The 26,996-nt window shown below is 44.5% G+C and overlaps 1 protein-coding gene across 1 annotated transcript in view; it reads right to left on the bottom strand.

Moving 5' to 3' along the window:
• LOC126482251 (vitellogenin receptor-like) overlaps positions 1 to 26,996 on the bottom strand; it is a 221,222-nt gene that overhangs the window by 129,110 nt on the left and 65,116 nt on the right. The window contains exon 10 of the mRNA XM_050106231.1: positions 258 to 429. Coding sequence (XP_049962188.1) covers positions 258 to 429 — 172 coding nt within the window. The remainder of the gene's footprint in view (positions 1 to 257; positions 430 to 26,996) is intronic.

Below are 26,996 nucleotides of genomic sequence, written 5' to 3' on the forward strand. Positions count from 1 at the left end.
GTGTTTACATGGAAGGGCACATACTGAGGCATCAGTAATTTGGTACTGGAAGGAAGTGTAGCGAAGTTGCATCAAACCAGTGTGAACTGGATACAATTTTTGCCCTTCAGGACAAGCAGTGAAGAGAATGGGCCATGGCCCTTATTAGAAATGATGAGTGTTAAACAGCTAATAGTATCCTCACATCCACTTAGAAGATACCTATTTATAACTTTAGCTGTAATGTGGTGTGCAAAGAGCAGCATTTTGAGCCTTACCCATCCCGAGTCAGGAGAGCTATTCCCCTGGGCTTACGGATATCCTCATTCACCAGCACAGTGCATTCCGTCCCAGTTTTTGTGCAGACTCCAATGTAGCTCTCCTCACCATCGGTGAAGTATATGTTGCCTGTTATGAGGTCCAATGCCAGGTCTTCCGGTAGACTCAAACCTGTAAATTTTGAATTGTGTCAATTTACACTTCACAGTGACAACTGTGCTAACTTCACAATCCACATTAAGCCAATTTACAGAAATGTTGTCTATGACCCAAATATCCATTTTACTTCTTGAGACAGTAGACCACTGCTTTTTGAACTCTGGTTCATATGGCTCTGAGCACTATGGGACTTAACATCTGAGGTCATCAGTCCCATAGAACTTAGAACTACTTAAATCTATGCCCAAAGCAGGATTCGAACCTGCGACCGTAGCAGTCACGCAGTTCCGAAATGAAGCGCCTAGAACCTCTTGGCCACAACGGCTGGCTTGAACTTTGAACTGAGCAGTTTATAAAGGCTCTTACAGCTCAATATGAACTCCTTATCTCAGAGCAAAATGACAATTCCCATTGATACTGGCGAAAGAAGCAACAAATGAATTTTTGTTTCCTTCAAATGACTGGGTACTGAAAACCCCAAATCTTTGGCTCTGGGCCTACACCCAATGAGCCACCAAGCCACATAGCCTATCTCCATACACTTCACCAGAAATGAATTTTTGCTTTCCAAACACACACAGAAAATGGAATCCAAATATTATCCCTACTTAGTTGGCATGTATTACACAACAGTTTCCTTTAAAGTTTTAACATCAGAACAATGTCACACTAATGCAGCATCTATTGTATTCAATATTCTTTTTTGCAAATTTAAATGTCTTCATTTTTCACAATTGATTTCAATATTTTGACAATTTTCTTATAAGCAACAACAGGAGGCCCTCGTCACATGACATTTACATTTAATTGCTCTGAAGCAGCCATACTGGCAATGTCAGAGATGTTGCTTTGTATAAAGATTAGACTATTCTGAAGAGCAGGGAAGGACACTTGGCATAAGTCTACAGTGACAGTATACAGGGTGTTCCAGAAATTCTTGCTACAAAATCACACAACTTGTAAAGGGGAGTGAGTACATAACATTTTGCATAGGAGGCTGTAACCTGAAACTTACCATTTCTGTTTTATGAAAGTTTCAATTCAGATGTTTAACTCTTTCATTTGAATTTAATTAGGCATGATACTATGTAATTATGATCCCACAAGAAGTAATCCACAGGAATAGGGAGTCACGCAGTTGAGACTACCTCATCTTATCCATTTTTCACCATGCCTTCAGATGGTCTGAACCACGTGTCAGGAGTGATGTGGAGCACCATCGTGCTCACACCACATCTCCTAACCAACATTCAGAGGCACAGCTTTGAAAAACTGGTCCAACACATTTTGTACAAAGATCAAGTATGCAAGACCAGTTAGCTTGAGTGGAAGGCACATCTTAACAGAAACTGTTAGAGTGGAAATGTACGTTTCCAGATATAGGTTCTATTCAAAACATTACTCATCTACTCCCTCTACTAGAAGTTTGTCACAGGAATTTCTGAATAACCGGTAGATACCAATTAACTTTAAGTGACAAACGACACCATTGAGTATGCCTCTAGCATGGGGACTGAGTGCAGGAATGCTTTGTGCCTTTGTGAGCCAATGCAATTCTGATGGATCAGATAAAGCTAATGAAGAAGCTTCAACAGAATTTTAAAGGAATAGTAGAGTTTGTCCAAAGCATGCTTAGAATTATGTAGAACTGGAAGAACAGCCTCAGTTAACATTGTGCCAAGCTAATATGCGATCAAAAGATTTAGACACCCCCAGAAACATATGTTTTCCACATTAGGTGCATTGTGCTGCCACCTACTGCCAGGTACTCCATATCAGTGAGCTCAGTAATCATTAGATATTGTGAGAGAGCAGAATGGGGTGCTCCACAGAACTCTCAAACATCGAACGTTGTCATGTGATTGGGTGTCACTTGCTTCATACGTCTGTATGCGAGACTTCCACACTCACGAACATCCATAGGTCCACTGTTTCCAATGTGACAGTGAAGTGGAAACATAAAGGGACACATACAGTACAAAAGTGTACAGGCCGACACCTGTTGACTGACAGCTGAAGAGGGTCATACCATCACACAGGAATTCCAAACTGCATCAGGATCCTCTGCAAGTCTTGTGACAGTTAGGCAGGAGGTGAGAAAACTGATTTCATGTTTGAGCAGCTGCTCATAAGCCACACATCACACCAGTAAACAGCAAACGATGCTTCACTTGGTGTAAGGAGCGTAAACATTGGACGATTGAACAGTGGTAAAACTGTTGTGTGGAGTGACAATTCACAGTACAGAATGTAGCGATCCGATCGCAGGGTGTGGGTATGGCAAATACCCGGTGAACATCATCTGCCAGCATGTATAGTGCAAACAGTAAACTTCAGAGGCAGTGGTGTTATGGTGTGGTCATGTTTTTCATGGAGGGGGCTTGCACCTCTTGTCTCGTGTGGCACTATCACAGCACAGGCCTACATTGATGTTTTAAGCACCTTCTTGCTTCCCACTGTTGAAGAGCAATTTGGGGATGGAAACTGCATCTTTTAACACGGTCGAGCACCTGTTCATAATGCACGGCCTGTGGCGGAATGGTTACACAACAATAATATCCTGTCATGGAGTGACCTGCACCGAGTCCTGATCTGAATCCTTAAAAACACCTTTGGGATGTTTTGGAACACCAACTTTGTGCCAGGCCTCACCGACCGACATCAATACCTCTCCTCAGTGCAGCACTCCATGAAGGATGGGCTGCTATTTCCCAAGAAACCTTCCAGCACCTAGTTGAACGTATGCCTGCGAGAGTGGAAACTGTCATCAAGGGTGGGCCAACAGCATACTGAATTCCAGCATTACTGATGGAGGGCGCCACAAACTTTTAAGTCATTTTCAGCCAGGTGTCCGGATACTTTTGATCACACAGTGTATGATGCCAGCAGCTTCACAGTAACATTGAGCTAGGCCTATTTCAGACTCAGTTCTGCCAAAGACTTTCCAGTCTCTGGCAAGTTCTCAGGACAAAAGACTAATTGTACAATGATACTTTTATAGTCGCTATTAACCCATGTAATTGCTATCATAAGCAGATTCCATATTCTCTTATCCTTAGCACTGAATCATTTGAGCTTGAGAAATATCAATTTGAGAGAAAAGTTTAGCTTTCTTTTCTGGCAGTTATTGTAAATTGAGAAAAATTTCTAACTGGTTCAAGTTTATAGTGAATATTTTACTACAACCATGGTCACTAACTTTTTAAAGTAATATTTGATACTTGTTGAAATTACTGAATCTGACAAGAGTGTTAAAATTAATTCTTATCCTAGTTTACAAGCCCTTTTATACATCTTGGTAAATAAGTCTCAGTGTCTTGGTATTTTGTTGCTATAATGTCATTCATACTTATCAAATTAAACTATATGGTTTCACAGACCTTTCAATACTCAAACATCTATGGAGTATACATGCAGACTGAAGTGACTAATGCAAATTTGTACTGAGGCCAGAATTTAAACCCAGGTAAGAGACTTTGCCAAGCCCTATGTAATGCAGAACTAATGGATCACAACATGCTGGCAGGCTAACCTATGAAGTAGAAGCAATTTTAGAAGCTTGTGTTTAAGTATAATTTTCATGCAACAGCCTGAAACTTCCGATAGTTATTACACTGACTCAGATTTTGGGTATTTTCATTTTTTGCAAAAAAATAAGACACTGATAAAGAAAAATTGTCCTGAGGATAACTTATTACATTTAATTTTTCACTAAACTCCTAGGAACACTTGATAACTCCCTGGTTTTTACCAGCTTGTGGTCATCTTCAGCAAGTCTACAGATGAAAAGTGAAGACTAATGCCTGCAATCAACTGCCAAGCAGTCATGTACGTAAGAAAATCCTACCCTAAAGCAATTTATTTTGTTGACAGTACTGGCAACAGCTTACTAAATTTCAATATTGGCGGAGTAAAACACCTCTACTAAAAGTTTATGTGAACAGAAAAATCTAAATCCAGGATAATGTCAATAACCTTAAATCAAGCAATGCTGTCGAGTATTTCTTAATCTAGAGGAAATACTACAAGACTTATTTGGGCAGTGGGGTATGGCCAAAGTAGAGAAAATGCAGACTGGTAATAGCCAGAGAAGTTTCTATGAAAAATTTCTGCCAAAGTCATAAATTTAAATGTTATGAAGTCCTCCCTGAAGAAATTTATTTAGAGCAGCATAGTATGGTACTGAAACATTGTCAGTGCAGAACACACTTTTGAAATATGGAGCTACAGAAGAATGCTGACAATTAGAAGGGTATATCTGATAACTTAGGAAGTATTTAAATGAGTAATGGGAAAGCAAAAATACAGTGAGGCATGCAACCATTCTTCAGACAATATTTCAATGCAAACCATCGTGAATAGAAGTATTACAACAACACTTAGAAATTGCTAGGGGTCTTGACAAGTGTTACAAAGGTTGACAGATAAATTAAGATTTTAAAATGTGAAAGCCTGCAACAAAGCTGATTAAACACGCAAATGAATGTAATGAAAATGTTTATACATAAAAATTAAAAATCTGTCCATGAGAGCAGAACTGAAAGAAAGTAAGCAAACTGTACCAGTTTTACCTGCCTTTGCCTGTCTGTACCTGTCTTCTGAACAATTTTTTTACTTTGGTAATCATCGTCAGATTAGATTTTCTCTGCTCCAGGAACATGTCATATTACCACTTTACAATAGCATTACTTGAAAAATATCATTAAACCAAACTAAATGGAAAGACCATAGCCTCTAATGTACGTGTTTAGATCATAAGGTTTGGCAGCAGTATTGAATGTACTTTTTATTGTCTTATACAGGGTGTCCAGAAAAGGACTCCCTGACTTCAAAATTAAATATCTCGAAAACAAAGATCGATAGAGGAATGCAGTAAACGGTATGTTTATTGTGAAAGCTGTAAGAAGTTTATACAGCAGTTTGAAATAATAGTTACAGAATCTGCTAACAGATGGCACTGTACGCTGTACAGCTCATATCAGCATACATAGGTGAAACAATCATACGAAAACAATCTTTGCAAACAATCACATCACAATGTTTTCAAAATGTTGACCATTGGCACTACAGATGTGGCGCAAACGAAGAATGAAATTCGCCACCACATTTCTTAGTGTCTCAACCGAAATGGATTCAGATGCCACAGAGATCGCCGATTCAAGCTCGTCCAGCATGGCAGGATGCTTCGCGTAGACCATGTCTTTCACTGTGCCCCACAAAAAAAAGTCACAGGGAGTCAAATCCGGCGAATATGGAGGCCAATCCATGCCTGCACCAGTAAATTTGGGATATTTCAAAGCAATGACTCGATTCCCGAAGTATTCCTCAAGAAAGCGAAACACTTGTTTGGTCCCATGTGGTCGGGCTCCATCTTGCATAAACCATTCAGTACCTGGTCGATCCTCTAACGCTTGCTGTGTGGCGACAAATTGTTCCAAAATTGCAACGTAACGTGTACCAGTGACCGTTTCTCGAATGAAAAAAAGGCCAATAATGCCTCTGCTGCATACTGCAGCCCACACAGTAACTTTAGGAGAATACATGGGTTTCGCTTCACACCAACATGGTGTTTCAGAACCCCAAAATCGCCAGTTCTGCTTATTCACGTATCCATTCACGTGGAAGTGTGCTTCATCTGTAAACCAGATGCAGCCAACATCAAATCCTTCACTATCAATCATTGTGAGCATCCGATAAGCAAAGGCAACCCTTTGTTGCACAGCTAATACGGGTATGGCCTGGTGCATTTGAATTTTGAATAGAAACATGTGTAGGCTCTTTCTCAGTATTTTCTGCATGCCGGAATGCTTCAAACCAGTCTCAGATGCAATTCTGTGGACGGATGACATTGGATTTCGCTGAATAATTCCAGAAACTGTGGCGACATTTTCAGGCGTAACTGCGGTTTGCTTGCGGCCAATGTGCCCCACTAGATCATCATTTACGCTGCCTGTTCGTTGAAATTTTGCGAAGAGCGTACGAATGGTTTTCGCATCGGGTCCTTTTAGAACATTAAATCGTGCTTGAAAACTTCGCCTTGTTGCCGTAGGACTCTCTTCTAACCTGTGGTACTCTAGCACCAGAAAAACGCATTGTTCAATGGAGTACATGGTTTTAATCTCTTCCTTCAGTTCGCTAACCTCCTTTCACGTTTCAATAGTGGAACTGATCGCTCTGGGCTTCGGATCACTATTTATACTAGGCATTATGTATGGCAATTACAGCGCCATCTGTTAGCAGCTTTTGTAACTATTATTTCAAACTGCTGTATAAACTTCTTACAGCTTTCACAAACATACCATTTACTGCATTCCTCTATCGATCTTTGTTTTCAAGATATTTAATTTTGAAATCAGGGAGTCCTTTTCTGGACACCCTGTATTTTTAGACACTACACAATTTAAAAATGTTAGTGCTGACAATGAGTGTTAAGCAGCATTTTTGTACATCTGATGTGTTTATGCTAGTTGTATGAACTGCCATCTTTGTGTGAGAGGTTGGTTCTTGACCAAGAATATGTTAGGAGAACACCAATAATACTTCACTAAGATTCACTGTGCTCAACATCCAGAAGTCAGCCATTTATTCTGCTCCAGATATTTGTCAGTTTCCTGCAATGAGTGGAGAAAATACAAAAATTTGTCCCACAAACTCAATGCAAACTGAATATACAATCAAATCTTAACTGTTGTGTAAATCTTACTTTGGAGGAAAATATGAACTGTGATGTTCATAGCTTAAGACAATATTGGCTTCACAATTAATACGAAACATTAGAACCAAGCACTAACTATGTGGAAAGTTAAGTAAGGGAACAATTCACTTTCTCTAGAAATCCACTATGCTTTGTGTGTTGTTGCAACACTTTAAATCATTTTTCAACTACTTATAGGTTTAAATGTAAGTACAAAGTAAATTAAGTATACCTGCACAACACACTTTAGTTCTAGTAGTACAGCTGCAGTATGAGTACCATTAAAATACATGAAACAAAATGATAGCAGCTGTATTGCTTCTTTTTTGTTTCAAAGAGATGAGATCATTTTCTCAACACCATAGCAGAAGGATGCAGTGTGTGTATTCTGAGGCAATGTTTCATCATATTTTGAACAAACTTCGCCTCTGTATAAATAGAGTTTATATAAATACTACCAATCACTTTTTTACGAATCAAATTAACCTTATTTTCCTGTTTCACAAAATAATAATGGTTCAATCTAAAATTTGTTTGATGTCAATCACCATAACCTGGAGATGGTGTTTGAAGAAATATGACCGTCCTAAAGATGATAAAGGAAGGTGCAAGGAAAGAAAAGTGTTACAGAAAGGTTACATATAATGGAATTGGACCACACAAGCTTTTATAGGGAAGATAGGTACTGGTTTACCCCCCCCCCCCCCCCCCCCTCCCTTCAATCCTAACATTTGCTGACAATCTGAAATTTGTCATGCTGTCCATTACACTTTACTCTTTTGACTGCAATTGTTACATCTGCATACATACTGCACAAACTACCATACAGTGCATGGCAGAGGGTACCCTATACCACTACTAATCATTTCCTTTCCTGTTCCACTCGCAAATAGAGCAAGGGAGAAACAATTTTCAATATTTCTCCATATGAGCCCTAATTTCACTTGTTTTCAAGGTCCTTACATGGAATTTATGTTGGGGCACTAGAATCTTTCTAGACAGCTTCAATTTCCTTTAACCTGATCTGGGGAGGATTAAAGCACTGCAGTACTCAAGAATAGGTCATATGGGCATCCTATATGCAGTCTCTTTCACAGGTGAATCACACTTTCCTAAAGTTCTCTAATTATGCGAGTTTCAGAAACTTGTATGACAACATATCAAAAGTAGTTTCTACTTTGCCACTAAGGGTTTATTAGTGTCCAAACCTTTCCAGGTACAGAACAATTCTTTTACTTCTTACAGGGTGTATACAGGAGAAGGAAAAAATCCCCAGATTGTCCCCACTTAAAAAATACACTTTTCAGGTGAAAATACACTTTTTCCATGTTAACTGATAGCACTTTCCCTCAGAACTGTAAAACTTATCAATCCTTTATATGGTTAAGGTTTTATTCACCACCATAGTACTTCCTGGCACTTTAGAAAACTACACCCCGCAAAATAAAGTCGTGTGCCGGAAAAATCTTTGATCTTTGGAGAGATTTACATTTACTTTTTTTCATGTGACTAAAGTATAAATTTGAATTCAATCAAACACAGCATGTTAGTTTTCAAAGCATTGAAATCAAGATTGCAATGTGCTTTTGTAAGTCAATCGTAGCTCACATCAGGTGGTCTCGGCAGTTTATGACAGCAGATATTCAGAGTGTAGAACACATGATGTAATCAGCCAATACAAACATTACTGTTAAGTAGTGCGAACACACAAAATGAAAAATTTAGTGGTTTGAATTAATATAGGTAGTGTAACTACAACAAAGGCTAAGCTTTCACACACAATATTGGTCTATTAGTGCGAGTGCGTGCGTTACTTTTAAGATACATCAAACAGATAAGCCAGTAAAATTTTAAATAATGGCCTTATCCTTTCAGTGTTAAGTTTTAAATGAGAGTCAAACACTCATATTTAAGAAATTCAACACACATTCTCACATGTAAATAATTCATCTTGCACAAAACGAAATTTACTTTAAAAAGTTATGTTTTTCAAACCACCATTCACAATATTTTCTTGCGACCTTTTAGGAATCTGTTTTTTTAGCACTTACCAGAGAGCACCAGAAACAGGCATGACTGCAGATGCACTGCTACTTTGATGTAGGAAGCTTGTATGTTTGTATGCATACAGATTAGAGATCTTCCATCACAAAAGAAACAGGTCACCAGAGGGTACTCTTAGAGCATCGCAATTTAATACATTGTACAAAAATGCACAATTCATCAAAGTGCACATTCGTATGGCCAGATTCACAATGAAGTGGGCTCAAACTTGATATTAAGCTTTTCAGTGTGATTTTCGGTATGCAAATTTTCTTTGAGAGCAGTACTGTGAGGGAGGGGGGGGGGAGAGGGAGCGAGAGGGGGGTGGGGAGACGGAGGGGGTGGGGGGGACGGAGGGAGGGGGGGGACAGAGGGAGGGGGGGGACAGAGGGAGGGGGGGACAGAGGGAGGGGGGGACAGAGGGAGGGGGGGACAGAGGGAGGGGGGGGACAGAGGGAGGGGGGGGGACGGAGGGGGGGGGGACAGAGGGAGGGGGGGGACAGAGGGAGGGGGGGACGGAGGGAGGGGGGGACAGAGGGAGGGGGGGACAGAGGGAGGGGGGGACAGAGGGAGGGGGGGACAGAGGGAGGGGGGGACAGAGGGAGGGGGGGACAGAGGGAGGGGGGGACAGAGGGAGGGGGGGACAGAGGGAGGGGGGGACAGAGGGAGGGGGGGACAGAGGGAGGGGGGGACAGAGGGAGGGGGGGACAGAGGGAGGGGGGGGACAGAGGGAGGGGGGGACAGAGGGAGGGGGGGACAGAGGGAGGGGGGGACAGAGGGAGGGGGGGACAGAGGGAGGGGGGGACAGAGGGAGGGGGGGACAGAGGGAGGGGGGGACAGAGGGAGGGGGGGACAGAGGGAGGGGGGGGACAGAGGGAGGGGGGGACAGAGGGAGGGGGGGACAGAGGGAGGGGGGGACAGAGGGAGGGGGGGACAGAGGGAGGGGGGGACAGAGGGAGGGGGGGGACAGAGGGAGGGGGGGACAGAGGGAGGGGGGGACAGAGGGAGGGGGGGACAGAGGGAGGGGGGGACAGAGGGAGGGGGGGACAGAGGGAGGGGGGGACAGAGGGAGGGGGGGACAGAGGGAGGGGGGGACAGAGGGAGGGGGGGACAGAGGGAGGGGGGGGACAGAGGGGGGGGACAGAGGGGGGGGACAGAGGGGGGGGACAGAGGGGGGGGGACAGAGGGGGGGACAGAGGGGGGGGACAGAGGGGGGGGACAGAGGGGGGGGACAGAGGGGGGGGACAGAGGGGGGGGACAGAGGGGGGGGGACAGAGGGGGGGACAGAGGGGGGGGACAGAGGGGGGGGACAGAGGGGGGGGACAGAGGGGGGGGACAGAGGGGGGGGACAGAGGGGGGGACAGAGGGGGGGGACAGAGGGGGGGACAGAGGGGGGGGACAGAGGGGGGGACAGAGGGGGGGGACAGAGGGGGGGGACAGAGGGGGGGGACAGAGGGGGGGGACAGAGGGGGGGACAGAGGGGGGGGACAGAGGGGGGGGACAGAGGGGGGGGACAGAGGGGGGGGACAGAGGGGTGGGACAGAGGGGTGGGACAGAGGGGGTGGGACAGAGGGGGTGGGACAGAGGGGGTGGGACAGAGGGGGGGGACAGAGGGGGGGGGGCAGAGGGGGGGGGCAGAGGGGGGGGACAGGGGGGGGCGCGCATGGGGGGGCGGAGGGGGGGGCGGAGGGGGGGCGGAGGGGGGGGCGGAGGGGGGGGACGGAGGGGGGGACGGAGGGGGGGACGGAGGGGGGGACGGAGGGGGGGACGGAGGGGGGGACGGAGGGGGGGACGGAGGGGGGGACGGAGGGGGGGACGGAGGGGGGGACGGAGGGGGGGACGGAGGGGGGGACGGAGGGGGGGACGGAGGGGGGGACGGAGGGGGGGACGGAGGGGGGGACGGAGGGGGGGACGGAGGGGGGGACGGAGGGGGGGACGGAGGGCAGCAGGGGAGCAGGGGAGCAGGGGAGCAGGGGAGCAGGGGAGCAGGGGAGCAGGGGGAGGAGAAAAGGAAATAACAGTGGCAAAAGTTGAAGATAGTGACACCATATTGAGTGTGTCATACTTTTGGTGACCCTCAGTGTATGACAGGCAATCCAGGGACTTACATTCTTGTATCTTCTTTTCTCTCTTGTAAGACGGGCACTCCGGTGAGTGAAGGGAGTGGCTGTCAGCGTAACACACACAGGTGGCAGAACACAAGGGGTGGCCACAGTCACCACACAAAGGGTCAGTCATACAGCAGGAAGACATAAGCCCTAAACACAAGCACCAAAAGTACCACATAGGTGGAGGGATGTATGGCCTCACGTCACATCTATAGCAAGTAACCTCAACCTTCTCTGGGAGGATACCCCTCAAAAACCAGGATGAAGGCGCCAGTATCGGTGCAGTTGTCTTTGTGACCCTTTTGCACACATCTAACAAAATGAATGCCACGCCACTTCAGATTAACCCGGAGTTCATCATCAGCTTGCAGGGTGCAGTCCCTATGAAAAATGACTCCCTGGACCATATTCAAAGATTGGTGAGGTGTGATAGACATTGAGACATTGTCAAGACAATCACAGGCATGAAGGGCAGCAGATTAGGTGGCAGAAGAAGCTTTATCAACAGGGAGCCGCACCGCATCGTACTAATAGACTCCACTTCACTTCACCAAACTTGTCTTCAATATTTTCTACGAAAAACAATGGCATTGTGGCAGTGAATGTGTCCCCATCCGTCTTAGAACAGCGATAAAGATTAATAAAAGCCAAATTTTTTTTAGCTAACTAACAAAAATAACTTCAGCAAGGCGATTAATGCTTGACTTCCACAAACATGGAAATAAAATAAAATCAAAAACAAACCAACACATTTTTATCTTCCATAACTATGTGAATATGTTTTAATTCACCTGCTAACTCCTGGACACAGAAATCCACTTTGTCATCATGTGCCATGAGAGTTGTAAACGAAGACTGCCCGAGGACTAGACACGTGCCACGCACAGACTGAGGACTAGACACGCGCCAGCTTAAGTTTAGTTTTAGTCGGGTCATGTTCCATAGATCATTTTCCCAATTATTTTATCGGTATGATGTGGAACAAGTCAGATTACAACACACACACACACACACACACACACACACACACACACACACATGAATAATGCTAATATTAATATTACTGAAATGTTGAGTTCTACACATGCAACTACATTTAGAGGTACATTATTCTTTTTTTTTACCATTTCTGAAACAGAAACTCTTCCACCGAGTAGGAGGAGTTGTCTAAAAGAAATGATTTTAAGCTAGATTCAAAACATGATTTGCTACCTGCCAGACACCCAGACACTATCTACATCTACATCCATACTCCGCAAGCCGCCTGACGGTGTGTGGCAGAGGGTACCCTGAGTACCTCTATTGGTTCTCCCTTCTATTCCAGTCTCGTATTGTTCATGGAAAGAAAGATTGTCGGTATGCCTCTGTGTGGGCTCTAATCTCTCTGATTTTATCCTCATGATCTCTTCACGAGATATATGTAGGAGGGAGCAATATACTGCTTGACTCCTCAGTGAAGGTATGTTCTCGAAACTTCAACAAACGCCCGAACCGAGCTACTCTGTTGGATCTTCTCTCTCTTCTGTCAACCCTATCTGGTACGGATCCCACACTGGTAAGCAATATTCAAGCAGTGGGCGAACATGTGTACTGTATCCTATTTCCTTTGTTTTCGTATTGCATTTCCTTAGTATTCTTCCAATGAATGTCAGTCTGGCATCTGCTTTACCGACGATTAATTTTATATGGTCATTTCATTTTAAATCACTCCTAATGCCTACTCCCATATAATTTATGGAATTAACTGCTTCCAGTTGTTGACCAGCTATTTTGTAGCTAAATGATAAAGGATCTTTCTTTCTATGTATTCGCAGCACATTACACTTGTCTTCATTGAGATTCAATTGCCATTCCCTGCACCATGCGTCAATTTTTTGCAGATCCTCCTGCATTTCGGTACAATTTTCCATTGCTACAACCTCTCAATATACCACAGCATCATCCACAAAAAGCCTCAGTGAACTCCCAATGTTATCCACAAGGTCATTTATGTATATTGTGAATAGCAATGGTCCTACGACACTCCCCTGCAGCACACCTGAAATCACTCTTACTTCGGAAGACTTCTCTCCATTGAAAATGACATGCTGTGTTCCGTTATCTAGGAACTCTTCAATCCAATCACACAATTGATCTGATAGTCCATATGCTCTTACTTTGTTCATTAAACGACTGTAGGGAACTGTATCGAACCCCTTGCGGAAGTCAAGAAACACGGCATCCACCTGGGAACCCGTGTCTATGGGCCTCAGTCTCTTGGACTAATAGCGCGAGCTGGGTTTCACACGATCATCTTTTTTGAAACCCATGCTGATTCCTACAGAGTAGATTTCTAGTCTCCAGAAAAGTCATTGTACTCTAACATAATACATGTTCCAAAATTCTACAACTGATAGACGTTAGAGATATGGGTCTATAGTTCTGCACATCTGTTTGAAGTCCCTTCTTGAAAATGGGGATGACCTGTGCCCTTCTCCAATCCTTTGGAATGCTACACTCTTCTAAAGACCTACGGTAAACCGCTGCAAGAAGGGGGGCAAGTTCCTTCGCGTACTCTGTGTAAAATCGAACTGGTATCCCATCAGGTCCAGCGGCCTTTCCTCTTTTGAGCGATTTTAATTGTTTCCCTTTCCCTCTGTCGTCTATTTCGATATCTGCCATTTTGTCATCTGTGCGACAATCTAGAGAAGGAACTACAGAGCAGTCTTCCTCTGTGAAACAGCTTTGGAAAAAGACATTTCGTATTTCGGCCTTTAGTCTTTCATCCTCTGTTTCAGTACCATTTTGGTCACAGAGTGTCTGGACATTTTGTTTTGATTCACCTACTGCATTGATGTAAAACCAAAATTTCTTAGGATTTTCTGCCAAGTCAGTACATAGAACTTTACTTTTGAATTCATTGAACGCCTCTCACATAGCCCTCCTCACACTAAATTTTGCTTCGTGTAGTTTTAGTTTGCCTGCAAGGCTTTGGCTATGTTTATGTTTGCTGTGAAGTTCCCTTTGCTTCCGCAGCAGTTTTCTAACTCTGTTGTTGTACCACAGTGGCTCTTTTCCATCTCTTACGATCTTGCTTGGCACATACTCATCTAATGCATATTGTACGATGGTTTTGAACTTTGTCCACTGATCTTCAACACTATCTCTACTTGAGACAAAACTTGTGTGTTGAACTGTCAAGTACTCTGAAATCAGCTTTTTGTCGCTTTTGGTAAACAGTAACAACCTTCCTACCTTTTTTAATATTTCTATTCACGGCTGAAATCACCGATGCAGTAACCACTTTACCATCGCCGATTCCCCGTTCTGCGTTAACTGTTTCAAATAGTTTGGGTCTGTTTGTCACCAGAAGGTCTAATATGTTATCGCCACGAGTCGGTTCTGTTTAACTGCTCAAGGTAGTTTTCAGATAATGCACTTAGAAAATTATATTGGGCAAATGATCAAAGATTTTTGTTGCAGAATAATGTACTACTTTTTGAGCAACTAACAGCTTCAATAACAGATAGAAAAGATCATTTTTCCATCTAGTGTTGTACGTATCAACATCACTGTTCTTCGTGAATTGAGAAGGATTATTTGTTACAAATTTCATTAGTGAATATATGTACTCTGATGGTGCAGTTAAAATACCTAACTCTTTGAAAAGGTGCCTGCATGATGGGTGTCCTTGGGTGAACACCACTATTGTCACTGCTCTCTTTTGTGCAATCAGTACTTTATGTCTAAGTGGTGAGTTACCCCAGAAAACTATTCCATAAGACATTATTGAATGGAAATATGCAAAGTACGTTAGAAGGCTGATCTGTTTATTACCAAGACTAGCCATTATATGAAGAGCGAAAGAAGCTGAACTTAGTTGTGTGAGAAGCTCAGCAATATGCTTCTTCCAGTTACAGTTGGCATCAATGTGATCACCCAAAAATTTGGAGAAATCTACCTTGTTAACCGAGTCCTGTTTATATGCTACATCAATTGTTGGTACGACTCTATTCAGTGTACAGAACTGGATATAGTAAGTTTTTTTTAAGGGAGAGTCCATTTTCGGAGAACCACTTACTAATTCTTTGAAATACATCCTTAACAATATCTTCAGCTGCTTTTTCTGGAATGGGATTTATTATAACACTCGTGTCTGCAAAAAGTACTAGTTCTGCTTGCTGAACCTTAAGTGTGAGGTCATTCACATGAATAAGTAACAGCAGAGGACCTAATATTGGACCCTGTGGGACTCTGTGATCACTCCACATTCACTAGAATTTATCACCCTCCCAACATTATTTGTGCTATTCAGCACAACTTTGTTTTCTGTTCATTAAGTAAGTGGTCTGGAGGAACAGGTAGAGGAAATGATAGACCAAAATGTGGCCATGAGAGTAACCAACAACGTGTCTCCAAATTTGTTTTCTGAACTTAATACCAGGAGAGGTATAGATAATTTGTGTAAAGGATTCACATTTATCCAGGATAGAGTAGAAAACACAATAATGTTACCTGATGATGTGTTACCTAGTAAATTGGTGATTGTTTTGCCATTGGGAAACTTATTTAATGTGATGTACTGGTCTGCACTTGCTCAAGTGAAATTAATATCAGATCCATGGGATCCGGGCGGGGTCACGTATATTCCCCAGAGACGTTAAAATTCCGTGTTAACAGGCAGAGTTATGAATGTCTGTTCCCGAGTTGTTTTCGGTGTTACTTTCACATTAATTTTCCTACACTGAATTCCCTTCAGATCTTAAACTATTCCATAATCCATTCATACATTCATAACCTCTAAAACTATGCTATCATGTTGGTATTTAAGTGACCGAATATGACTACAAGATTGTGACTAAGAGAATCACGAACTAACAACGCTCTCTCAAAACACACAAACACACACACACACACACACAAACACGCACACACACAAACACTTTCAGACAACCCTCCCAGACCATCTGTCACTGATTCTTCACCATTTGCCATTCCCTAGGTTGATCAGCCTGGATGATTAACTGATCTGGTCTTTTAACACTAACCAAAACGGTCTCGCTGTGCTGGTACTGCAAATGGCTAAAAGCAAGGGGAAACTACAGTCATAATTTTTCCCGAGGGCATGCAGCATTACTGTATGGTTAAATGATGATGGCGTCCTCTTGGGTAAAACATTCCGGAGGTAAAATAGTCCCCCATTCGAATCTCCGGGCGGGGCTACTCAAGAGGACATCATTATCAGGAGAAAGAAAACTGAAGTTCTACGGATTGTAAGATCACTTAATCGGGCAGGTCGGTTAGAAAATTTAAAAAGGGAAATGGATAGGTTAAAGTTAAATATAGTGGGAATTAGGGAAGTTTGGTGGCAGCAGGAACAAGACTTTTGGTCAGGTGAATACAGGTTTATAAATACAAAATCAAATAGTGGTAATGCAGGAGTAGGTTTAATAATGAATAAAAAAAATAGGAGTGCGGGTAAGCTACTACAAACAGCATAGTGAACACTTTATTGTGAGCAAGATAGACACGAAGCCCATGCCTACTATAGTAGTGCAAGTTTATATGCCACCTAGCTCCGCTGATGAAGAGATTGATGAAATGTATGATGAGATAAAAGAAATTATTCAGATAGTGAAGGAAGGAGAAGATGTAATAGTCATGGGGGACTGGAATTCGATAGTAGGAAAAGGAAGAGAAGGAAACATAGTAGGTGGATATGGAATGGGGGTAAGAAGTGAAAGAGGAAGCCACCTGATAGAATTTTGCACAGAGCGTAACTTAATAACAGCTAACACTTGGTTCAAGAATAATGAAAGAAGGTTGTATACATGGAAGAAGCATGGAGATACTAGAATGTTTCAGATAGATTATATAATGGTAAGACAGATTTAGGAACCAGGCTTTAAATTGCAAGAAATTTCCTGGGGCAGATGTGGACTGACCACAATCTATTGGTTATGAACTGTAGATTAAAAATAAAGGAACTACAAAAAGGTGGGAATTTAAAGAGATGGTACCTAGATAAACTGACAGAACTAGAGGATGTAGAGTTTCAGGGAGAGTATTAGGGAACGATCGACAGGAATGGTGGAAAAGAAACACAGTAGAAGAAGAATGGGTAGCTTTGAGGGATGAAATAGTGAAGGCAGCAGAGGATCAAGTAGGTAAAAAGACGAGGGCTAGTAGAAACCCTTTGGTAACAGAAGAAATACTGAATTTAATTGAAGAAAGGCCAAAATATAAAAATGGAATAAATGAAGCAGGCAAAAAGGAATACAAACGTCTTAAAAATGAGATCGACAGGAAGTGCAAAATGGCTAAGCAGGGATGGCTAGAGAACAAATGTAAGGATGTAGAGGCTTATCTAACTAGGGGTAAGATATATACTGCCTACATATAAAATTAAAGAGACCTTCAGAGAAAAGAGAACCAATTGTATGAATATCAAGAGCTCAGATGGAAACCCAGTTCTAAGCAAAGAAGTGAAAGCAGAAAGGTGGAAGGAGTATATAGAGTGTCTATACAAGGGTGATGTACTTGAGGACAATATTATGGAAATGGAAGAGGATGTAGATGAAGATGAAATGGGATATATGATACTGCAGGAATAGTTTGTCAGAGCAGTGAGTAGACAACTTTCCATTAGAACTACTGACAGCCTTGGAAGAGCCAGTCTTGACAAAACCCTACCATCTGGTGAGCAGGAAGAATATAATAATTTCAATCACAAAGAAATCAGGTGCTGACAAACGTGAAAATTACTGAACTATCAGTTTAATAAGTCACGACTGCAAAATACTAACGCGAATTCTTTACAGACGAATGGAAAAACTGGTAGAAGCCAACCTCGGGGAAGGTCAATTTGGATTCCATAGAAATATGGGAACACATGAGACAATACTGACCCAACAGTTTATCTTAGAAAATAGATTAAGGAAAGGCAAATCTACATTTCTAGCATTTGCAGACTTAGATAAAGCTTTTGACAATGCTGACTGGAATACTCTTTCAAATTCTGAAGGTGGCAGGGGTAAAATACAGGGAGCGAAAAGCTATTTACAATTTGTACAGAAACCAGATGGCAGTTATAAGAGTCGAGGGACATGAAAGGGAAGCAATGGTTGGGAAGGGAGTGAGACATGGTTGTAGCCTCTCCCCAATATTATTCAATCTGTATATTGAGCAAGCAGTAAAGGAAACTAAAGAAAAATTCAGAGTAGGTATTAAAATCCATAGAGCAGAAATAAAAACTGAGGTTCCCCAATGACATTGTAATTATGTCAGAGACAGCAAAGGACTTGGAAGAGCAGTTGAACGGAATGGACAGTGTCTTGAAAGGAGGATATAAGATGAACATCAACAAAAGCAAAACAAGGATAATGGAATTTAGTCTAATTAAATCAGATGATGCTGAGGGTATTAGATTAGGAAATGAGACAAAGTAGTAAAGGAGTTTTTCTATTTGGGGAGCAAAGTAACTGATGATAGTTGAAGTAGAGAGGATATAAAATGTAAACTGGTAATGGCAAGGAAAGCGTTTCTGAAGAAGAGAAATTTGTTAACATCAAGTATGGATTTAAGTGTCAGGAAGACGTTTCTGAAAGTATTTGTATGTAGTGTAGCCACGAATGGAAGTGAAACATGGACAATAAAAAGTTTGGACAAGAAGCGAATAGAAGCTTTTGAAATGTGGCGCTACAGAAGAATGCTGGAGATTAAATGGGTAGATCACATGACTAATGAGGAAGTATTGAATAGAATTGGGGAGAAGAGGAATTTGTGGCACAACTTGATTAGAAGAAGGGATTGGTTGGTTGAACACGTTCTGAGGCATCAGGGGATCACAAATTTAGCATTGGAGGGCAGCATGGAGGGTAAAAATCGTAGAGGGAGACCAAGAGATGAATACACTAAGCAGATTCAAAAGGATGTAGGTTGCAGTGGGTACTGGGAGATGATGATGATTGCACAGGATAGAGTAGCATGGAGAGCTGCATCAAACCAATATCTGGACTGAAGACCAACAACAACAACAAGGGTTGCTAAGATTCTTTCTACGGGGACTTCAAAGGTGAAGGTGAGAATGTCCATTCTTCAGGAGACATATAACATTATACCTCCTCTGGCTTCTCACTCAAGTACCGGCAAAGTAGGGTTCCTGGGGAAGTGGGGTGAGAAGGGTTTTCCTATCTTTGGGGCTATCTTTTTCTCCTTCTACCTTAGCAACCATCTCTTTTTCCTTTCTTATTTCTCATCTGAGTACCAGTCTATCTTTCCCTCTTTCCATCTCCATATACTTCTATCGCTGAAGTCCTCCTCATTCTCCGTGGTTTCCTATAACCTTCAACTTATTTGAAATAAGTAGGCTGAAGAATCAGGCTGCACGAACACACATCGTCATATACACAAAATTGCACTTAAGACACAAACATGAAAATTATGGGCTAGGAACCAAAAGCGATGTAAAGATGGTGGGAGAAACCACTTGCGTTGGCAGAAATTCATGCAGGTGGTTTTGTCAGTCGAAAAGCGGAAGCCGCTGTCGATGCTCTAGGAGTAAAGATGATCGAGACACCACTGAAGACGCTGCTCAGTGAGACAGGTCTGGAGAACTGCAGTAAATGGCAAAATTGTCAACAAAAAGGGAGCCAGAGATGCCTGACAAGAGATGGGCCACTATAGGGTTAATGGCGATAGCAAAGAGGATTGAACCCTGACTCCTAGATAAAGGTGTCAAACAAAGCAGAACCCACACGAGCTTTTAAAAATGCCTGAAGTAAACAGAGCAGGCAGCCACGGAAGCCCCACATCTAATGAGTACAGAGGATACCAGTTCTCCAGCAAGTGGAGTAGGCCTTCTCCAAATCTAAAAACACGGCCAGTTTGGGATTTCCACAGAGAACTGTTCATGACATGGGTTGCCAAAGTTACAAGATAGTCAACTGCAGAACGTCGCACTCAAAATTCACACTGTGCACTTGTCAGTAAATTGCGAGACTTAAGCCACCAGACCAGCTGGGCATGAATCATACGTTCCATCACCTTGCAAATACAGCTGATAAGAGAGATGGGGTGGTAGCTAGAAGGAAGGTTGTTGTCCTTACCAGACTTATGTATGGTTATGATGGCGGCTTAACGCCAGTGTCTGGGAAATGTGCCCTCTGCCCAAATAAGGTTGTACTCATTAAGCAGAAAGTGCTTGCCCACAAGAGAAAGGTGACGCAACATCTGAATTCGGATGACATCTGGCCCTGGGGTGGAGAATTGGGATGAACTGAGAGCATGATCTAGCTCCCTCATAGTGAAGCAGCATTGTAGCACTCAAGTCTGAGAAGGGAAGGGTATTGCCTGAGCCGTCTCCACTCGATCCCTATGGATGAAGGCAGGGTGATAGTGGGAAGAGCTTGAAACTTCTGCAAAATGGTGGCCCAAGCTGTAAGAGAGAGCTATAAGATCCACGATAACATCGTCTGCTACCGTCAGGTTGGAAATTGGGGAATGGATTATGGTCCCAGAGAGCCATCAGAGGTTGACCCGCATGACAAAGGAAGGGGTGGAACTGTTACAAGAAATAGCGAATGAAGTCCAGCTAGCTCGTTTGCTATCCCCAAGAATGCAAAGACACTTTGCACATATCTGTTTATAGTGAATAGAGTTTGCCATCATAGGATGACGATTAAAAACATGGAGATTATGTCTCCGTGCACGAATTGCTTCATGGCACGCCTCAGTCCACCAAGTGACTGGGACACGACGCGGTAAAGATGAAGTGCGAGGAATGGAATGTTCTGCAGCAGTAAGTATAACACTGGGGATATTTCACCTGATAATCGCAACTGGGGAAATCTTGTTCTTCAAAGGTCGCCAGGGAGGAATAAAGCTGCCAGTCAGCCTCAGTAAGCTGCCATTTGGGTGTGCACGTGGGTGAGGTAGGAATCAGCAAACAGATAGCACACGGGAAATGGTAGCTCAAGTATGTGTCAGGAAGAACAGACCACTAAAGATGATGGGTAAGGTGAGCTGTGCAAAAGGATAGGGCCAAATGGGAATAAGTGTGCGAGGGGTTGGAAAGGAAAGTGGGTGCTCCAGTGTTAAGGCAGAAGAGGTTATGTCGCTTAAGGAGGTCAGCAAAGAGGGCGATAAGCTGAAGGAAGTCTTCCCTGGTGACATCAAATGATGGAGGGACATATATGGTACAGAGGGAACAAGTAAGGTGGGTAAGAAAAAGGCAAACTGCAACAGGTCGAAAATGGGTAGTCAGAGAGAGGTGTTGACTGCGAATGTCATCCTGTATGAGCAGCACAATGCCCCCACAAGATGGAATGTCGACCTCAGGGGGAAGGTCAAAACCAATCAGTAAGTAATGTGAATGCTCAAAGAAGATGTGAGGGTGCAATTTTGTTTCCTGAAGGCAGAGTACAAGGGGATGCTGTGATGCCAAAAGCAGCCGTTAATTCTCTTTGTGGGACCGAAGGCCACGAACATTCCATTGGAGCACAGTCATGATGATTAAGATATGTAGGGGGTGTCAACTCAGCAGCTGCCGAGTGACAGCCTTGTAGTCACTATTACATGGCCCAGAAGGAAGAGGATCCTGCTCCATGTGGCCACAGAAGCATCGGCTTGCTCGTGCAGTCGGACCGTGGAGTCCAACGCTGAGGAACTGTCGGTGGAGCGCACCTGCGATACAGAGGCTGGCTGGGGTAAGGTACCGTGCGGCAACACTGTTTAAGAGGATCATAGAGTTAGCGAAGGAGAGCCTTTGGTGGACTACTTCGAGCCTTTACGGTCGGACAAAGACTACTGTTTGGCTGGAGGGCAGGACGACGTCTACACTGGAGTACTTGTGTCCCTCCCAGCCTACCAGTTGTGTAGATGGTGGCTTTGCCCCTCGAGGCGAGAGTGACAGGTTGTTGCGCAGCTGGACGGAGGGATGGTAATGCTACCTTGGCACTGGGTGATTTCACAACCTCAGAGCTGAATTTGAGGTTGCATGTCTGCATGGCCATGTCCTTCACTGAGCAAGGGGTAACAAGAACAGAACTATAAGTGGCCAACGGGAGAACACAGGGTTTGCGACTAGTCAGCAACTTGCAAGCGACTGGGTAAGGCACTTTTTCTCATTAAGACACACAAGACAATCCTGAGAGGAGGTAGCATGACTGCCATTGCAGTTGAAACAGCGGTTAGAAGGAAGTAGACAATCGCCCTCATGTGCATCCCTACCGCCGGATACACATTTTGCTGGGTGTCGACAAGACGACAGTGTGGTTCAAACAATGACACCGGTAGCAGCACATCAGGTTCGTTATGTACGGCCGGACTGTGATAATTTCATGGCCTGCTTTGATCTTTGATTCTTTTTTTTTTGGTTTTGGTTTTAGGGCGCAAAATTAATATGGTCATTAGCGCCCGGTCCGTGCCTTAGGAAACAGTAAAAAACCGAAAATGGAAACCAGCAGCAATGGGAACGAAAGTCATAAAATTGGAGAAACTAAAAGCTGAAGGAAGGCTTAAAAATCCACTACAGAAAGGGGTTGGTTGTCCCCAAAAAAAGCTTCAAATGACTGACGTCATTTCACTGGCACTAATAAACTTGAGAACGCGGTCGGCTGAGCACGTGTCATCTGCTAAAATCGACGATAAATCAGGCGATAGCTGTAGACAGGAGCGTAACGGATTAAAATAAGGGCACTCAATTAAAAGGTGTCTTACCGTCCACAGCTGAGAGCAGTGGGGACAGAGTGGGAAAGGATTGCCGCTTAAAAGATGTCGATGGCTAAAAAGACAGTGCCCTATCCGGAGTCTAGTTAAAATTACCTCCTCCCGATGACGCGTTCGGGAGGAAGAGGTCCAAGCACAAGGAAGAGCTTCCACGTCCCACAATTTATTTTGGGGAAGTGTCGACCAATGCGTGTCCCATAAATGAACAACACGACGACATAAAACGCCCCGTGGATCGGTGAAGGGAATCGATTGAATAGCTGGCCGAAGAAGAGAGACTGCAGCACTGGTTGCAATATTGGCCGCCTCATTTCCACAGATACCAACGTGTCCTGGGAGCCAGAGGAACGCCACTGGGACGCCCCCAGGTGGAGCAAGCGCAGACAGTCCTGAACCCGGTGGACCAGAGGGTGCACAGGATAAAGAGCTTGGAGACTGAGGAGAGAGCTGAGAGAATCTGAGCAGATAACGTACTGTATCTGCTGATGGCGGCGAATGTAGTGGACAGCCTGGAGAACAGCGTAAAGCTCCGCAGTATAAACCGAACACTGGTCGGGAAGCCGAAAGTGATTTGGGGTGTCGCCAACAATATAGGCACTCCCTACACCTAACGATGTTTTCGAGCCGTCGGTGTAAATAAATGTGGCGTCCGTCAGTTGTGCACATAGAGCAGCAAATGCCTGACGATAAACAAGTGAAGGGGTACCATTCTTGGGAAATCGACAAAGGTCACGGAGCAGGCAGATCCGGGGACGGAGCCAAGGCGGTGCTGTACCCAAAGTTGTCAAGAAGGTTTTAGGAAAGCGGAAGGAAAGAGAATGGAGCAGTTGACGGAAGTGGACTCCCGGTGGTAGTAGGGAGGAGGGGCGGCCTGCATACCCTACATCAAAGGAGGTGTCGAAAAAAATGTCATGGGCTGGATTAGCAGGCGTGGAAGACAGATGGCTAGCATAACGACTCAGAAGAACTGCTCGCCGATTGGACAGCGGAGGTTCAGCAGTCTCAGCATAAAGGCTTTCCACAGGGCTGGTGTAAAAAGCTCCAGACACTAAACGTAATCCACGGTGGTGGATAGAGTCGAGACGCCGAAGAATAGATGGCCGAGCAGAGGAGTAGACTATGCTTCCATAGTCCAATTTCGAGCGCACTAAGGCGTGATAGAGGCGGAGAAGGACCACTCGGTCCGCTCCCCAGGAGGTACCATTCAGGACACGGAGGGTGTTAAAGGAACGCAGACAGTGAGCCGAAAGATAGGAAACGTGGGAGGACCAGCACAGTTTTCTGTCAAACATAAGACCCAAGAATTTAGCGACATCTGAAAACGGAAGGTTGACAGGACCTAGATGTAAGGAGGGCGGAAGAAACTCCTTACATCGCCAAAAATTAACACAAACGGTCTTACTGGGAGAAAAACAGAAGCCGGTTTCGATGCTCCAAGATTGGAGGCGATCGAGACATCCTTGAAGAAGTCGTTCAAGAATGCTGGTCCGTTGAGAGCTGTAGATCGCAAAATCGTTCACAAAGAGGGAGCTCGAGAGATCAGGAAGGAGACAATCCATAATTGGATTTATGGCAATGGCAAACAGTACAACACTCAGCACGGAGCCCTGGGGTACCCCATTTTCTTGGGAGAAAGTACGGGAGAGAGTAGTGTTCACCTGCACCCTAAATGTGCGTTCTGCCATAAATTCGCGAAGAAAAAGGGGCAGCCACCCTCGAAAGCCCCAAGAGAACAGTGTGTGGAGGATGCCTGTCCTCCAACAGGTATCGTATGCTCTCTCCAGATCAAAAAATATTGCTACTGTTTGGTGTTTCCGGAGAAAATTGTTCATGATATAAGTGGAGAGAGCAACAAGATGGTCAACTGCAGAACGATGCTTTTGGAATCCGCATTGGGCAGGTGTTAAAAGGCTGCGGGATTCCAGCCACCACGCTAAATGGTAATTCACTATACGCTCCAAAACCTTACAGACACTACTCTTGAGAGAAATGGGGCGATAGCTAGAGGGGAGATGTTTGTCCTTTCCAGGTTTCGGAACGAGAACGACAATAGCTTCCCGCCATCGTCTGGGAAAGGTACTGTCGGTCCAAATTCGGTTATAAAGACGAAGGAGGTAACGCAGACTATGGGTTGATAAATGCAGCAACATTTGGACGTGGATACCATCCGGTCCTGGGGCGGAGGATCGAGAAGAAGAGAGGGCATGTTGGAGTTCCCGCATGGAGAAAACAGTATTGTAGCTTTCGTGATTTTGAGAGGAGAAAGCAAGATGTCGCACTTCCGCTGCACGCTTCTTAGGGAGAAACGCTGGCGGGTAATTTGAAGAGCTCGAAATCTCAGCAAAGTGAGTTAGAAATTGCGACGGGGTCCACTAAGGTATCATGCGCGACAGTGAGCCCAGAGACCAGGGAGAAACTAGGCGCGCCTGAGAACCGTCGAAGCCGACTCCAAACTTCCGAGGAGGGAGTGAAGGTGTTAAATGAGCTAATAAAGAATTTCCAGCTTGCCTTCTTGCTATCGCGGATGACGCGACGGCATCGCGCACGGAGCTGCTTATATCGGATACAGTTGGCCAAAGTTGGATGGTGACGGAAAATGCGAAGAGCACGTCGCCGCTCAAGTATTACGTCACGGCATGCCTCGTTCCACCAAGGAACTGGGGGGCGCCGCGGCAATTCGGAGGTGCGTGGTATTGAACGTTACGCAGCTGTAAGAATAATGTCTGTAATATGCGTGACCGCATCATCGATGCTGGGAAAGTGACGGTCATCGAATGTCGCTAGAGACGAAAAAAGTGTCCAATCAGCTTGGGCAAACTTCCAGCATCGCAGGCGCATATGTGGTAATTGAGGCTGCAGTCAAAGGACACATGGAAAGTGGTCACTCGAGTGTGTATCATCAAGGGCGAACCATTCAAAGTGCCGAGCTAGCGGAACAGTACCGACCGCAAGGTCCAAATGAGATAAATTTGTCGTGGAGGCAGACAAAAATGTAGGGACCCCAGTGTTGAGGCAAACTAGATCCGCTTGGTGGAAGACGTCTAGCAATAGTGAGCCACGTGGACAAGGATGTGGAGATCCCAAAAGCGGGTGGTGGGCATTGAAGTTCCCAACCAGCAAATAGGGGGGTGGAAGCTGACCAAGAAGATGAAGGAGATCAGCTCGTGCCATTGGTGTGGACGATGGAATGTATACAGTACAAAGAGAGAACGTGTATCCGGAAAGGGAAAGACGGACGGCGACAGCTTGGAAGGAAGTGTTTAAGGGGATTGGGTGATAATGGAGAGTATCATGGAGAAGAATCATGAGTCCTCCATGTGCTGGAGTGCCTTCAACAGAGGGGAGATCATATCGGACGGACTGAAAATGAGGGAGAACAAAGCGGTCATGGGGACGCAGCTTTGTTTCCTGAAGACAGAAGATGACCGGCGAGTAGGATCATAAGAGGATTGACAATTCATCCCAATTGGCTCGAGTACCGCGGATATTCCATAGGATAATGGACGTAGGGTGAACAGAAAATGGAGGAATGTGACCAAGGTTGCTGTCAACTCAACGACTGCTCAGAGCTTGCGACCGACAGCATGGAATGGCATTCAGCCGAAGGCAGAAGATCCTGATCCATAGGTTGTTCAGGAGCAGTTCCTGCCACCAGCGATCGGCCGCCAGCAGTGCGCCTCGGCGACACAGAAGACGGCCGAGGGCGATTTCCGCCAGGTGGTGCTGTAGATGGGACACGCCTTGGCGGAGAAGGAGAGGAACTGGGTTTCTTTGTAGCCTACTTGGAACTCTGATGTTTAGATGGAGGAGGAACCGATGGTTGGGAAGTTGCGGTACGTAAAAACTCTTCACGAGTATGCTCTTTTTTCGAAGTCTCTGTGTCTGACTTTTGAGCTCGAGATTTAGCAGAACCCGACGAAGGGTGAGCCATAGAGTGGGCACGCGAAAGTGGTGAGGTTGAACGGGCGATCTTTGCACTGGCCGATCTGACGACCGTGGCACTAAAGGTGAGGTTGCAAGTCTGCATG

Source organism: Schistocerca serialis, chromosome 5 (genome assembly GCF_023864345.2).
Source record: "Schistocerca serialis cubense isolate TAMUIC-IGC-003099 chromosome 5, iqSchSeri2.2, whole genome shotgun sequence".
NCBI classification, from domain to species: domain Eukaryota; kingdom Metazoa; phylum Arthropoda; class Insecta; order Orthoptera; family Acrididae; genus Schistocerca; species Schistocerca serialis.